Genomic DNA, 14,588 nt, shown 5'->3' on the forward strand with positions numbered 1-14,588 from the left:
GACAGAGGTCTGTGAGTGATAGACTGGGTGTTTGCAGAGCGCGTTCTTGTCTTGGAAGGGGATATATAGGTACCAGCACTTCCAGGTTCTCTTTTTAGCCTTGTGAAGAGACTGTGGCTGAATTTGGCATCTTAAAGTCCCCACTACTGCACCTTCCTCCCTTTGTCCTGGCATTCATTTCCAGCTGTACGGAGTAAAACACTTGATAATTACCCTCCCTGTCTTTAAAACCAGAAATTTTACTCACCTCATCAGAATGTTATGATGCTTACTAACCACCGAAAACAGCGTTGCAGCGCTTCCTACGTCAGCACGTGCTTTGCACTCTTGTTTTTGGTTTGGCTGAACCTCGAATCAACCAGTTTCCTCCAGCAGGTGTTTGGTTTTTAGTGGCTGATCTGGAAAATAGGCATGACCTCACAGCTACAGCAGGGTCACTCAGAAAGCGTGGCTGGACGCGGCTCTGCCCGGGCGGACTGACAAAACACCGACATTTAGAGACCGTCCTGCAGAATAAAACCCAGATCCGGGTTTGGCTCTTGCTAGAAATAAGATTTATCTTACATATTTTTAGCACCTTCAAAAGAGAGGCCGTAGCCTGACTCCCATGGCAGAGTTAGGCACCGGGATGCCTCCAAGAAGCAACTCATCCATCCTTACCCGGGTGGAACGAACCGCTCTGCAGCTGAACCTCCCTCCCTCTCCGTTTAGGAGAGCCACGTAGGGAGCCAGAGCATCTGGCTAAGATTTACTGCCCAAAGGTGAGGCCTCTTCATGGCAGACCCCCTTTGAGAATGCGACCGAGGTGTTCCGTGTTCCCAGTCCCTTGCCCAGGTTCGCAAGCAGCAGCAGACTGCACGTCTCCATTGTCACACTTGTCCTTTCTCTTCTTCTTTAGGAATGTTCCTGGCTGAAATCATTGAGAAGTATTTTGTGTCGCCCACTCTCTTCCGAGTCATCCGACTGGCTCGCATTGGACGTATCCTGCGTTTGATCAAAGGAGCCAAAGGAATCCGCACCTTGCTTTTTGCCTTAATGATGTCCCTGCCTGCCTTGTTCAACATCGGCCTCTTGCTCTTCTTGGTCATGTTCATCTTCTCCATCTTTGGCATGTCAAACTTCGCCTACGTCAAGCATGAGGCTGGCATAGATGATATGTTCAACTTTGAGACCTTTGGCAACAGCATGATCTGCTTGTTCCAGATCACCACGTCAGCCGGTTGGGACGGGCTGCTGCTGCCCATCCTCAACCGGCCTCCAGACTGCGACCTAGACAAGGAGCACCCTGGGAGTGGTTTTAAGGGGGATTGTGGGAACCCTTCGGTGGGGATATTTTTCTTTGTGAGTTACATCATCATCTCCTTCCTGATCGTGGTCAACATGTACATTGCCATCATCCTGGAGAACTTCAGCGTGGCGACAGAGGAGAGCGCCGATCCGCTGAGCGAGGACGACTTTGAGACCTTCTACGAGATCTGGGAGAAGTTCGACCCCGACGCCACGCAGTTCATAGAGTACAGCAAGCTCGCAGACTTTGCCGATGCTTTGGAACATCCTCTCCGCGTCCCAAAACCCAACACCATCGAACTCATTGCCATGGACCTGCCTATGGTAAGTGGAGACAGGATCCACTGTTTAGACATCCTGTTTGCCTTCACCAAACGTGTCCTGGGGGACAGCGGAGAGCTGGATATACTGAGGCAACAGATGGAGGAAAGATTCGTGGCGTCCAACCCTTCCAAAGTGTCTTATGAGCCCATCACGACGACGCTCCGGCGTAAGCAGGAGGAGGTGTCAGCGGTGGTTATCCAGAGGGCTTACAGGGCTCGTTTGGCACGACGGGGCTTCATTAGCCGAAGGCCTCTCTCCACGAAACTGGAAAACGGGGGAGCAAACAGGGAGAAAAAAGAAGGCACCCCATCGACGGCGTCGCTCCCGTCGTACGACAGCGTCACCAAACCCGAGAAGGAGAAGCAGCAGCGGGCGGAGGAAGGGAGACGAGAACGGGCGAAAAGACAAAAAGACGTCAGGGAATCCAAGTGTTGAGGCAAAACGATCGAATTGTACAAATTCCGATGTTTGCAAGTGAAAAGATTGTTTACAAACTTCATGAAATATATCGATACAGAACAGCTGTGGAGACACCTGAAGATCTTATACCAAACATAGTCTGCTTACTGTGTGACAGCGTTGCATCTAAAGCAGTGACCCACCACCTGTTTAAAGGACCCTTGTAAACAAACATTTAAACACAAAAAAAAGAAAAAAAAAAAAGGAAAAAAAATGGATTTTCTATTGTTTGGGCAGGTGGATACTGCATGTTCCACATCAGTCAATGCAACTTAGGACAAACAAGCAAAATAAAACACACACACACAGAAACAAAACCCGCTGCTGGGATTCATGTATTTTTCCAAAGCAGCCAAAAATGGATTTTATTTTCCCATTTTGTTGATTATTATCGAAAGGAAACCCAGAAGTCACAATGTTAAAGGGTTTGCTCGTGCAAAACTAGGTTTGCATTTAGTTAAGCAGAAAAAAAAAAAAAAGGAAAAAAAAAAAAAAGGAAAAAGTTCAAACAAGTAAAACAACAACAACAAAAAAAAAAAAGGGAAAAAAGCAACCAAGCACCCATTTCGCCCATGCCGTTTAATTGCCATAGTTTATTTGATATTTATTATCTGCATTCTACTTTCCACGTGGGCTTTACTCGGTTTGGGAGATGGGGTCGGCGGGTACCGTCGGCCCGGAGACAGCTCAGGCTGATGCCCCCCCCCCCAAAAAAAAACCCAAAAAGTGCTCGTTCAATGCCTAGAAGCGACTTGCATGATGGCATGCGGTGACCAGGACCATGCATGAGGAACCATGAGACCACCAGACACTCCGTAACGTCCACAGCAGTGTGTCAAGCCATAAATTCCAGGCACTCCACTACCGTACACTGTACTGGGAGAGAAACTCTACCAGTAACCGTCCCCTTCAGCGGGATTCCCCCGTTTTTAGCGCTTTTTCGTAGACCCGCCAGTAGGAGAAAAAAAAAAAAAACACAACAAACCACCAATGAGAAACAAGCAGATGAACTAATTGTGTGTGTATGTTTAACAACTTGTCTTTTTTCTTTTCTTTTGGGGTTTTTTTTGGGGTTTTTTTTTCCGTACAGCCGTCTTTTTTTTTTGCACACTGAAAATACAACAAAATTAAATGCTGCTCTGGACCTCGTCCGAGGGGAGATGGGAGGAACTGGGAATGGTGTTACACTATGTCACTGTAAAACCAAAATCTAGGGCTTAAACACCCGTCAGTAAGTTCCTTTGTATCCTGCAATACTTATCATGAATATTAATTATTATTCAGCCTCCGTCCTGCAGCGTAGACACTTTTTTTTTTTTTTCTGGTAGAGATAAATGCTAAAAAAAAAGGAGCCGCCTTCTCTCTGCTGCTGGAAATTTGGGGAGTTCACCCCAAGCCGTCCCACGGGTGGGGCTAGGGGACGGGGACGTGGCTCCCGGCGTTCCATCATCCCGTGGCCAGCGGGATTCCGGCTCCGGGTGGGATGCGGAGGCGCCGGCGGCTTTGCGAAACCCCGAACCCTCCCTCCCTCGGCAGCTCCGCGGGTTTCCCTGCAGCCACGAGGGGTTCGGATCTGGGATGGGGTGCGGGGTGGGAACCTTGGGGTGCCTTCACCTTTTTTTTTTTTTTTTCCCATTTCTGACACTTTCATAGAGCGCCGGCTCCGGCGGCCCCGCGGGGCGGGTAGGAATCAGAGCTACCTCTTGCTTAGTCTTCTCGCCGCAGCGGCACGTAGCGCCGCAGGGGCATCACGAGCCAAATCCAAATGTTTCTTTTTCTCGGTGCGCGGACTCGGACATGCCCGGATCCCGGTTCGTGGTGTCCCTGTGGCTCGTCCGGCTCTCAGCCGCGGCTCTGCTCGAGCTGTTTTCCATCGGGGCCGGCACGAGGCTCCATCCCGGGCGGGACGGCAGCGCTTTGCCGAGGGGTCGGTGCCACGGCTCGCCTTGGCTGGGGGGTGCTGAGGTTAAGGGTGGGCGTTGGGTTGGGAACCGAATTCGGGGTACCCAGAACAGCCAGGGAAAAAAACCCAACAAGACAAAAAGCCAACAAGACAAAAAACCCAACAAGACAAAAAACCCAACAAGACAAAAACCCAACAAGACAAAAAACCCAACAAGACAAAAACCCAACAAGACAAAAAACCCAACAAGACAAAAACCCAACAAGACAAAAAACCCAACAAGACAAAAAACCCAACAAGACAAAAAACCCAACAAGACAAAAACCCAACAAGACAAAAAACCCAACAAGACAAAAAACCCAACAAGACAAAAAACCCAACAAGACAAAAACCCAACAAGACAAAAAACCCAACAAGACAAAATACCCAACAAGACAAAAACCCAACAAGACAAAAAACCCAACAAGACAAAAAACCCAACAAGACAAAAAACCCAACAAGACAAAAACCCAACAAGACAAAAACCCCAAGAGAGCAGAACTCGATGGCGGATGAATCCCGGTTTGCATAATCTCACAACCCAGAAAATTACAGGATTCACTTAAAAAGAAAAAAAATCCAAACTCAACCAAGCCCACCCGAGCAGGAAGCCATCCCGCAGCCATCGGTGCCACGGCCGGCGACCTCGAGGCGCAGCCGTGCCGTCGCCGCGCCGTCACCGCGCCGGCGGAGCCGTTCCGCTGTGCCCGGGAACGCAGCCAGGAGCGTTTTCTATCCCATCAGCTCTTGCCCCACTCGCTCCTACGATCCGATGTATAAAATAACGCAGGAAAAATCCTACATACATATGTACAGGCTACGTTGTAAACAGCACAAAAGTTAAAAAACGAAAAAAAAAAAAAGAATAGCTGAGAAGTGTGGTTGAACTTTTTAAGAGAATATTATAAATACTGTAATATATCATTTTATTTTATCGGCATGCCTTTTTGTAAATACAAAGAACTACGAAAATAATAGAATGGCTTCTGGCTTATGCCATTGTCCATGTTTATTTTTATTTTTTTAATATTTTTCTGTTTTCCTTAGACTTTAGATAGCCAGTAAACGTCCCCCAAAGCAAAAATCAAAAAAGACGAACAAAACCTTACCCCTCCGCCCCAAAGTAGATCTAAAAAAAAAAAAAAGCTTTATTGCAAACGATCTTTGCAACAGCAAATTACACATTTTGGGGTTCCAATGTGCAATAAGTTGACCACTTCTATGCAAGATTTGGCTAAACTTCATAATTGTTCTTCAGCTGAGCTCTTGGCTCGTAGGTGCCGCTTGGTCCGTTCGGCGTTCGTGCTGGCCATCCCATTCAGCTTCTCGATTCCTTTCAAATAAAATGTCCCTTCAAATGATGGAATATATTTATTTTTTTAACGTCAGATCTGCGTTCAGCGCCAGGGGCCGGTGGCATCGTCAGGTCGGCGTCGCTGAGAGAGAACGGGAGGGAACGAGTCGTGTCGTCAACGCTCCGTTGGCCGGAGTCGGTCCAAGAAGAGCGTCACGGGGGTTGGTTTGGGGTTTTCCCGGTTTGTTTTTCTCTCCGTTCCTCCGTGGGGCTGGTGTTTCCATCCGCCGCGGGTGCCGGGTGCGCCGGCTGCCGTCATCCGGTGGCCAAGGAGCGTTGGGGACCGTGGCGGCGCACGCACGTCTCCGGAATTGCGATTCCGGATCTGGGGTTGTGGGAGCAAAGCGGAGGGCGGTGGTGTGGGTTCGAAAAGACGTAGCCCAAAAAAACTCAAGACTACAACAAGTAGCTCTCTTCCCTCCCCCGCTTACGAAATCCTCCCTTTCGGGTTCATTTGTGGCTGTTCTTCCCAGAGCAGCGGGGAAGGGCGACAAAGGAAAACCGATTCCAGCTGCTTTATTCACTTTTCCCGTTCACCTTTTTTTAAAATATAGAAGCCGATGTTGGAACAAAACAAATGAAAATAAAACCCGTGATGTTACATAGAGGCCACACCCGAGTTTGAATTATTTAATTTTCCGCCGCAAAAAAAAAAATAAAAAATAAAAAAATAATTTAAAAAAAAAAATGTTAAAAGCTGTAAAAGATCAATAGTGAAGATTAGTGTATTAGAAATTGCATGGTGGCTCATAATGGTCTTACCCAACATGACTAACAATTACGTTACTATAAGCCAAAAGACAATAAAATAAACGTTACCCTTTTCACTCGACAAGGTAAGGTTGTCTCGGTGTCCCAGTTATTTGCCTGGTTGCCTCCTCCTGCCCCTCCTCCTCCTCCTCCCAGGGCCTCTGTAGGGTGTTTTTGGCCGAAGCGCGCGGGAGAGAGCAGAGGCAGAGGCAGCAGACGCTGCTGGAGGGCACCGCGGTGTCTTCCTCGGTGCACGCGGCTCAGCCCCGGCAGCGGCGGCTCCGCGGGGAGCGCTGCCGGCGGGGCTCGGCGTCTCCGCGGGGGTCCCGTCTCCGGGGCAGGTGGGTGCCCTTCGGTGGGTCGAGCTGGACCCGCCGCGGCGGGACCGGGACGTGTCCCGTGCTGCGCGTACGGATGACGGCTCCGCTGCTGCCACCCGCTCCGGCGCGGGAGGACTCCACGCAGTAACGTTTGCCTCTGCCACCCCTCTCACTTGCATTAAAAGTGACTTAAAAAGATGAACCAGAGCAGCTCCGGCGTCACCGCGAGCCCTTCCCCGCGGCCACCTGCCCTTGGCCACGCACCGGCCAGGCAGGGCGGGAGCCGGCGGCTCCGGTGCGCGGGTGGTGCCGGGGGACCCCCCGCTGCGACCCTCGCTGGGGCGCCGGACCATGTCACATCCCCGTTTTGGGTTCGCTTTCTCCAGAATCGGTACGTATCGGTGGGGTCCCCCCGCGCAGTGACGAGGACGGCGCAGCGGGGACCCATGATGGGGCACGAGCTGCTCGATGGTGCTGAGGGGGCTTAAACTGGGGTGCAGCCCAGTTTGGTCCAGTTTATTCCGACAAACGTGAATTTCGCCACTCGGTCAAGGCCACCTCAGCCCGGCAAAGCACCGGCGCTGTGAGACACGGAGCGCGGCTGCGCCGTCCTGGCATCGCCGGCTCGACGTGGCGCAGGAAGACGATGCCACTGGTGGGATTTTTTTTTTTTTAAAAAATGATTGAAGTTAAACAAAAATCATCCCCCCCTTGTGCCAGTTTGCTGCATATTGTGATTTCAGTGACACTGTTCCCCTCCCCGTACCCGCTCCCCGCTGTCGCTCCTGGGTTTTATTCTCTGTTCTGTTTTCCACCAAGAAGGGAGGAGGAGGAACGTGCTGGAGCAGGGGGCTGGGGGCTCCGCGGCTGAACTTTGGGTTCCTTTGTACTGAACGTCTTTTTACTTGGGAATTTGCAATAAAGAAGCGTGTCCATCCTGTTCTAACACCTTCCACTGTCCTTCTGTTACCTCTGCACAGCACCAACCGCCCTCCCCACGTCCCCGAGAGGAAACCCATTGTCCTCAGCTCAGACAGGTCGTTGCTTCTGGAGTGGAAACCAGTGGCAGAGGTGGGACATCTGTGATGGCTTCGTTGGAGCATCTCTGCTATGGAGAGAGGCTGAGAGAGTTGGGGCTGTTCAGCCTGGAGAAGAGAAGGCTCCGGGGAGACCTTCCAGCACCTCCCAGTGCTTAAAGGGGCTACAGGAAAGCTGGAGAGGGGCTTTGGACATGGGCATGGAGTGACAGGACACGGGGTGATGGCTTTAAACTGGAAGAGGGGAGATTCCGATGGGATCTAAGGAAGAAATTCTTCCCTCTGAGGGTGGTGGGGCACTGGACCAGGTTGCCCAGAGAAACTATGGCTGCCCCATCCCTGGAAGTGTCCAAGGCCAGGTTGGATGGGGCTTGGAGCAACCTGGTGTGGTGGAGGGTGTCCCTGCCCATGGCAGGGGGTTTGGAACTGGATGATCTTTGAGGTCCCTTCCAACCCAAACCATTCCATGGTTCTATGAGAAGTCACGGCTTTGACCAAGAGGGATTGAAGCCCCTGGACCGCCGACAGCCCAGACGGCTCCTCGGCACACGCGGCTCAGCCAACGCCATCGTCCGGGATGATGCCAACCAGCACAAAACCGCCGCACCGGCTCAGGTCTAATTAACCCCTCTCCCAGGAATAATTAACCCCGGGTGCTGGCTCACCAGAATAACCCAGCAGAGGGGTTTTGTCCCCTCCCAGCTGTGGTGGGGCAGGGTGGGGGGGACCAGGAGGTGGGGAGAACCCCACACCGGGGCACGTGGGGCTGCAGCAGGGATGTGGCCAAAGGAGCTGTGCCCGACTCCATCCCTGCCATGGGGCACTGGCATCCAGGGACAACCGGAGGCACCTCCAGCACAGCCAGGGATGGTGGCGACGGCCGGCGGCCACCCATGCTCCAGCAGGACCCGAGCCCAGGATGGGACCCTCCCTGCCCCAGAGAAAACACGGGCGTCAGTGTCTGGATCTCAGCCCCTCCACGAGGCTTTACTGGGTCTCGTTTTTCTCTCCAGCAGCTTCTGGGAGATGCTCCAGTTTGGTGCCATCCCAATTTCAGGCGGCATCGGGGCCCAGCGTCCAGCGGCAGGAGCAGACAGCAGTGACGGCGAAGACGACGGAGGCGAGGAAGCCCCCCAGGATGCCCGAGACCACGGGGCCAACCCAGCCCAGGGGGCTCCGGGTGTACGGGGGGGGCGGCCGCCTCTCGAAGCGCAGGTCCCCCAGATGCCCTGCATCCCCCGGATCTCCCGGATCCCGACGCGGAGCCCTCCTGACCCGCGCCCCGCCGTGCCGCTCGCCCTCCAGCAGCAGGGAGGAGGTGAGGCGCTGCACAGTGCGGCCGTACTCCTCCACGTTCCTCCGCAGCTCCAGGCTCCTGTCCTGGTTCAGGTTCTTCCCCAGTTCCCGGGCGATGTCGGAGCGACCGATCTGCCGGAGGCTGCGGGCCAGTCGGTCCCAGGTCGTCACCGTTCCCGCCGTCTCCAGCCAGTCCCGGAGAGCCTCCGAGCATCCCGTGGGGCCGCGGAGGTCCCGGCGGCGGCGGCGGCGGGGGCGGATGGGGTTGTTCTCCTCCGAGAGCCGTTCCAGCTCCTGCTCCTCCAGGTCCTGGTCGGGCCCTGCCAGCTGCCCCCGGAGCTGGCGGCACTCGGCGGGGGACAGCAGCTCGGCCATGCGGCTCATGGCGTGACGGCCCACGTTGGCCGCCACCGAGTCCTCGCAGTGGCCACCCACCGCCAGCGAGAGCAGGATGAGTGCCAGGGGTGCCAGCATGGCTCGGGTGCCCCTTGGCATTGGGGTGGCCCAGGAACGCAGACGCTTTCCCCACCCCCACCCCAGTCTGACCTCACAGCCGCTGCGTTCCAGGGAGGCGTTCCCCACCCCAGAGCATCATCCCGTGTCACCCCCCAGGACTGAGCATCTCCTGTCTGCACCGCTGTGCCCCTGCTCAGCCCCTCACCTCCAGCCTGGCATCGCTCCGGCATCCCGCCCCTTCCCAGGTCAGCCTGTCCGAGCGGCCGCTTGGGCACAGGATGCTGCTGGCACGGGGACATGGGGACGGACCAAACGGCCCCTCGATTCCCAGCAGAACCAAACCAAAGGGCTGGAAACGGGGCTCCATCCCCCGTCGCCGCCTCTCCCAGCTCCGTGGGGCATTTGCTCCCTCCGAGCATCCCCCATCCTCCCAGCAGCGAAGCCAAAACCTTTGGGAGCATCTCTCGGGGCGGTGCGGGTGGCACCACCGCGCTGTGCCAGGAGGGTCTGCGGAGGAGCCGGGACCATCCCTTGGGTCTCCCTGGGAGGAAAACGCAGCCAGGGCAGCGGCACGAGGCCGCTGGGGCAGGAAGAACCGCTGGCACGTGTGCCACCCTCCCGGCAAAGCGGACAGCGGGCACCGGCGCTGGGGAGGAACGCCGGGAACGCCAGCGCCGAGCCGTGTCCCGCACTGGACTTTGCCTGGATTTGGGGAGGGCGTGGAGGTTCCACGATTTTTATGGAATGAAAATTCTGAAAATGTGTAAGGTCAGAATCCGGTGGCAAATCCACTTTACCAACCGGCACATCCCGGCCACGGATGCCACCGTGGCCCCTCCCGGGCACCCCCCACCGAAACACCAGCGCAGTTTGGCCGCCGGGCACTCAGCTTATCAATCTCTTTAATACTGTGTCATAGGCTTTTTTTTTTTTTCTTTTTTCTTCTTTAAAATACAGCATTTTCTGAGGTAGCGGGTTTTTTTTTTTTTTGCTCACGAAGCCACGAATTAAATACTTCCATGTACAATCCGTTGCAAAACAACAACAAAAAAAATGAGGTAGAAACGGTTACAGAGCGCGTACAAAGTCAAATAGGATTCATTAATAATTAATTAATAATAATAAAAAGTCTTCAGGAGCCCAGTACCACTTTTTGGAGGGGGCAAAGGGGGTCTGGGGGGGGGGGTGCCAACCCCCCGTTAATGCCCTTTGCACAAAACTGCCCACGTCCACGGGGAACTGCAGAAAAATGGGGGGAACCCCCCAAAACCCAACGGACGCCTCGTTCCTGCGATGGGGGGGGGACCCTGAGGTTATGGGGGGGGGGGGGGGCTGCTCTGAGCAGGTGCCAGTGGGTGCCTCCCCCCCCCGCAGCAGCTGCCTCCTCCCAGTACAACATACAGCTCTAAACCCAAAAAACTAATGAAAAATTGATATTTTTTTAAAAATTGGGGAAAAAATATCCAACCAGTCCCCCCAGGGTGTGGGGGGAAACCCCCCCCCGCCCACACTCAGCCCTGCCAGGCTTTTTTTGGTTTTTTGGAAGGGGGTGGGAAAAGTGATTTCCCCAAATTTTGCGGCTGCCACCAGTGGGAAGCCAAAAATGCCTTATTTTGGGTCAAAAAGGGGGTGGGCACCGGCAGCCTCCTGGGTGAGACAAACCAGCCCTGGGAGGGGGTCCAGCCGTGCCCCCCCCAGCCCCATCCCTGACTCCCCCCCCCAAAAAGCGGTGCCGGCGCCGGCGGCCGCACTCCGGCACCGCGGCTCCGGCCGCTGAAGACACGTTTCTCCACCCAACGCTACGATAACGACCTTAAAAACAAAAGAAAAACCCAAAATTAAAATAAAATTATGGCATAATACACGTGAAAAGCACCCGAAATACATTCAACTTTCATCTTTGTAACAGCTTCAAGTTTCGGTTTGGTTTTTTTTTTTCTTTTTTCTCTTTTCTTTCGTCCTTTCTCCCTCCAGCCCTTTCGGAAGCAAACGTATGAGGCAGCTTTGTCGCAGGTCTGAAAAAAATCTTTTTTTTTTTTTTTTAAAAAAAAAATCTCTTTTTCCTTTTCTGAGAAGATAAAAAGAGTTTTTTAAAAACACATTCTTTTTTTTTTTCTTTTTTTTTTTTTCTGAGGTAATTCTTTTCCTGAGTAGTTAAAAAGAAAAAACAAAAAAAAACCAACAAAAAATTCTACATACCTTACAAAAATAAAAAAAAACCACAAGTCTAGTATATTAAACAATCTACAGCATTTTACCCCAAAACCCTCCGGTTTTGTGTGTCCCCCCCAACCCCCGCTCCCCCCCTGCTTTGCTCAAGAGCCGCCCGAGGTATTTCTGTTGGGACCAATAAAAAGCGATTAATTAAAAAAAAAAAAAATAATTAAAAAAAAAAAAAATAATAATCGAGCCTCTGGATAGACGGGGGAGCTCGTGCATCCGACGCCGGAAAACCGGATCCCGAAGCGCCTCCGGCCCCGCTGGCGGCATCGCTGGGCCGGGGACGGATGAACGGGAAAATAATAAATAATCCTGAGTTGGGGGGCGCCGGCGTCCGGAAAACCACGGGGAGGAAAAACCCCCCCAAGCCCCGAGGCGGGACCACCGCGCTGCCGGGGGGCTCCGGTGCTTCGGGGGGCACCGGCGCGGCTCTTGGGGAGAACCGGAGCCCCCCCAGACCCCAGACCCCGATCCAGCCCTGCGCTCATCCACCGAGTCCCAAAATCACCGCCGGAGCCTCCGGCTGGGGCGAAGGGTCCCGTGGCCACGTCCCCCCCCCCCCCAACCCCGCGTCCCGCCGCGGCGGCGCGGTCAGTGCCGGGTGCCGTACATCTTGTCCCACTCCAGGAACAAGTCCAGCTCCTCCTGGGAGGCGGCGGGGCGGACTTTGCAGAACGCCTTCTCCAAGTCCTGGTAGGAGGTGGGCTGGAGCTGCCCCGGCAGAGCGCGCAGCGCGGCGGCCCCGGCGCGTTGGCACAGCTGCACCAGCTCGCTGCCGGAGAAGCTCTCGGTGTGCTGCACCAGGGAGGACATCTCCCGCTCGCTCAGGCAGGAGCTCTGCTGAGCCAGGGTGTGGTGGAGGATCTGCCGGCGCGCCACGCCGTCCGGCAGGGAGATGTAGAACCGCTTGGCGAAGCGCCGGTGAGACGCTTCGTCCATGCTGCCCGGCCGGGAGGTGGTCCCGATGACGACCACGTTCTGCTCGGTTGAGGTAGCCACGTTGTCCAGGTAGGAGAGGAGCTGGGACTTGAGGTTGCTCAGCTGGCCGCCGTCCTCGCCGGCTCGCGCCACCAGCAAGGACTCGGCCTCGGTGATGAGCACCACGGCGGGCTGCCGGCAGCTGGCCACGAAGAAGACGGTCTGCAGGATCTTCTCGGCTTCGGCTTTCCAGGTGGAGAGGAGGGTGGTCCCGCTGAGCTTCAGCAAGGTGGAGCCCAGCTGGGTGGAGATGCACCGGCTCAGCAGGGTCTTCCCGGTGCCGCGGGGACCGAAGAGCAGGATGGTCCGGGGCGGCCGGCGCGCCCCGCTGTAGGCGCCGGGACGCAGGATGGGCCACACCAGCTCCTCCTCGATGGTGGCCTTGACGGAGACGTGCCCGGCGACGTCCGCCCACTGCACGGGCGGCCCCCGCTCCACCATCTTGGTGTTCACCAGCTCCAGGAGCAGCGGGTCGACGTTCTTGGGTTGCTCCTCCACCGGCGCGCCGCCGAAGACCGGCGCTTTGGGGGGCAGCCGCAGCGGGAAGGGGGTCCCGGCTCGGCCGCCCGCTCCCCGTTGGCGAGGGGGGGGCTGAACTTCTCGAAGGGCTCCGCCGGCCGCAGCGGAGCGTCGCCGGCACCGTAGGGCGGCGAGACCATACTCTTCATCGGCTGCCCGCCGTACTTGCCGCCGTGCTCCTCGGTGGTCCCGGCTCCCGCCGGCCGCTTCCCGGGCTTGAAGGCCACCTGGGGGGACTCGGCGCTGCCGCCGAACCCGTTGCCCCGGCACTCGCCGTTGTCCGACATGGGGTAGGGGGACTTTGGCTGCTCGTAGCTGTATTTCCTATACCTGCCCTCCCCTTCGTCCTCCCCGCCGGCGATGTCGAAAGCCTTCCTCTTCAGGGCGCCCGCCGCCTCGGTGCCCAGGGGCGGCACGGCCAAGGGGGCCAAGCCGGCACCCTGGTAGCTGTAGCCGGGGACCCCGGGCGGGCGAGCAGCCGGCGGCGGGGCCGGGATGGGGGTGGGCGCCGCGATGCCGGAGGGCAGGTAGGATGCCGAGGGGTGGGGTGGGTGGATGGTCCCGTAGCCCGGCTGCGGCGGGTAGCTGCCGGCGGCGTAGTTGTACATGGGGCCGGAGGAGCCGTAGCCTGGCACCAGGGCGGGCGAGGGGTGCGGGGGCTGCAGAAGCCCCGAGCCGTGGAGGGCAGGGGGGTGTGGAGGGGGCAGCGCTGCCGCTGGCTGGGTGCAGTAGCCAGAGGGCAAGTAGGTGCCGCCGTAGCCGGAGGGGTACTCCTGAGACGACCCAAGCCCGCCGGAGCCGGCGGCGGCTCCTCCGCAGGAGTTCCCGGGGTACACGGGATCGGCGAGGTTGGCCGCCACCACGGGGGAGCCGCTGAGGCCGATGGCCCCGCCGCCGGGGGGGACGGCGGGTGGCACCACCCCCTTGGCGCCGGGGAGGCCATCGTGGACGGGGGTCAGCGGGTAGGCGCCGTCGGAGCCGTGCGCCACCGGCCAGGGCTCCCCGTCCCCCTTCTGCCCGTTAACCGGCCCGAAGGCTCCATCCCCGTAAGCGCCGAGCGCCGGGCGCTCGTAGGGCGCGTCCAGCACCCCCGAGTACTTCTCGGCGTACCTCTTGAGGAGGTTGGAGGCGGTGAGCGCCGAGATGTCGTCGTTGGCCCAGGCGTAGTTGAAGCGCTGGCGGGCGCTGGGGTAGAGCTCGGGCTTGTGGGCGGGCGAGGAGGTGGTGGAGGAGACGTCGAGGTGCTGCTCCGGCCACTGGTTGAGGGACTGGGCATGCTCCGGTGACCAGTGCATCTTCGCCAGACCTGGAGGGGGGCACAGGACAGCGCAGGATGAGACCCGCGGATGGGGGACGAGCGACTCTCCGCACGCGGCGTCTCCAAAAACCAACCCGCATCGCGCCTCCCGACCGCAAACGCGGGCTCCCAGTTACACCCACTCTCTCCAATTTCCTCATTTTCCCCAGTTTTCCATGCAGAACCCCCCTCGCCCACCACCGGTGCCGTTCCACCCCAGGAGGAGCGACCACGAGCACTCAGGAGAACGAGTTTTGGTGATGGAATAACACATCCAGGTCACCGAGCCAACGGCACAGCCACCCCCGGTGCTGCCGGCAGCGCCGCGGTGCCACGGGGCAGCACGTAG

The 14,588-nt window shown here is 56.7% G+C and overlaps 3 protein-coding genes across 10 annotated transcripts in view; 1 reads left to right on the plus strand and 2 right to left on the minus strand.

Moving 5' to 3' along the window:
• The window catches only part of SCN8A (sodium voltage-gated channel alpha subunit 8), a 42,787-nt gene extending 40,741 nt beyond the window's left edge, over window positions 1-2,046 (plus strand). For all 8 annotated transcript variants that reach the window (XM_086628649.1, XM_086628646.1, XM_086628648.1 and 5 more), the window contains one exon: window positions 899-2,046. In XM_086628649.1, coding sequence (XP_086484775.1) covers window positions 899-2,046 — 1,148 coding nt within the window. The remainder of the gene's footprint in view (window positions 1-898) is intronic.
• Window positions 2,047-8,526: 6,480 nt separating this feature from the next.
• On the minus strand, window positions 8,527-9,264 carry TMDD1 (transmembrane and death domain 1). The gene has a single exon (XM_086628498.1). It carries the CDS (start codon window positions 9,262-9,264, stop codon window positions 8,527-8,529), a length of 738 nt encoding a protein of 245 aa, XP_086484624.1.
• A 2,772-nt stretch (window positions 9,265-12,036) lies between these two features.
• On the minus strand, window positions 12,037-14,240 carry FIGNL2 (fidgetin like 2). Its single transcript, XM_086628616.1, is given in 2 exon segments — window positions 12,037-12,974; window positions 12,977-14,240. Coding segments are annotated over 2 exon segments (2,199 nt in total). The 5' UTR covers window positions 14,238-14,240.
• Window positions 14,241-14,588: the final 348 nt, after the last annotated feature.

The sequence above is a fragment of the Tauraco erythrolophus genome, chromosome 31 (assembly GCF_009769465.1).
Source record: "Tauraco erythrolophus isolate bTauEry1 chromosome 31, bTauEry1.pri, whole genome shotgun sequence".
NCBI lineage: Eukaryota > Metazoa > Chordata > Aves > Musophagiformes > Musophagidae > Tauraco > Tauraco erythrolophus.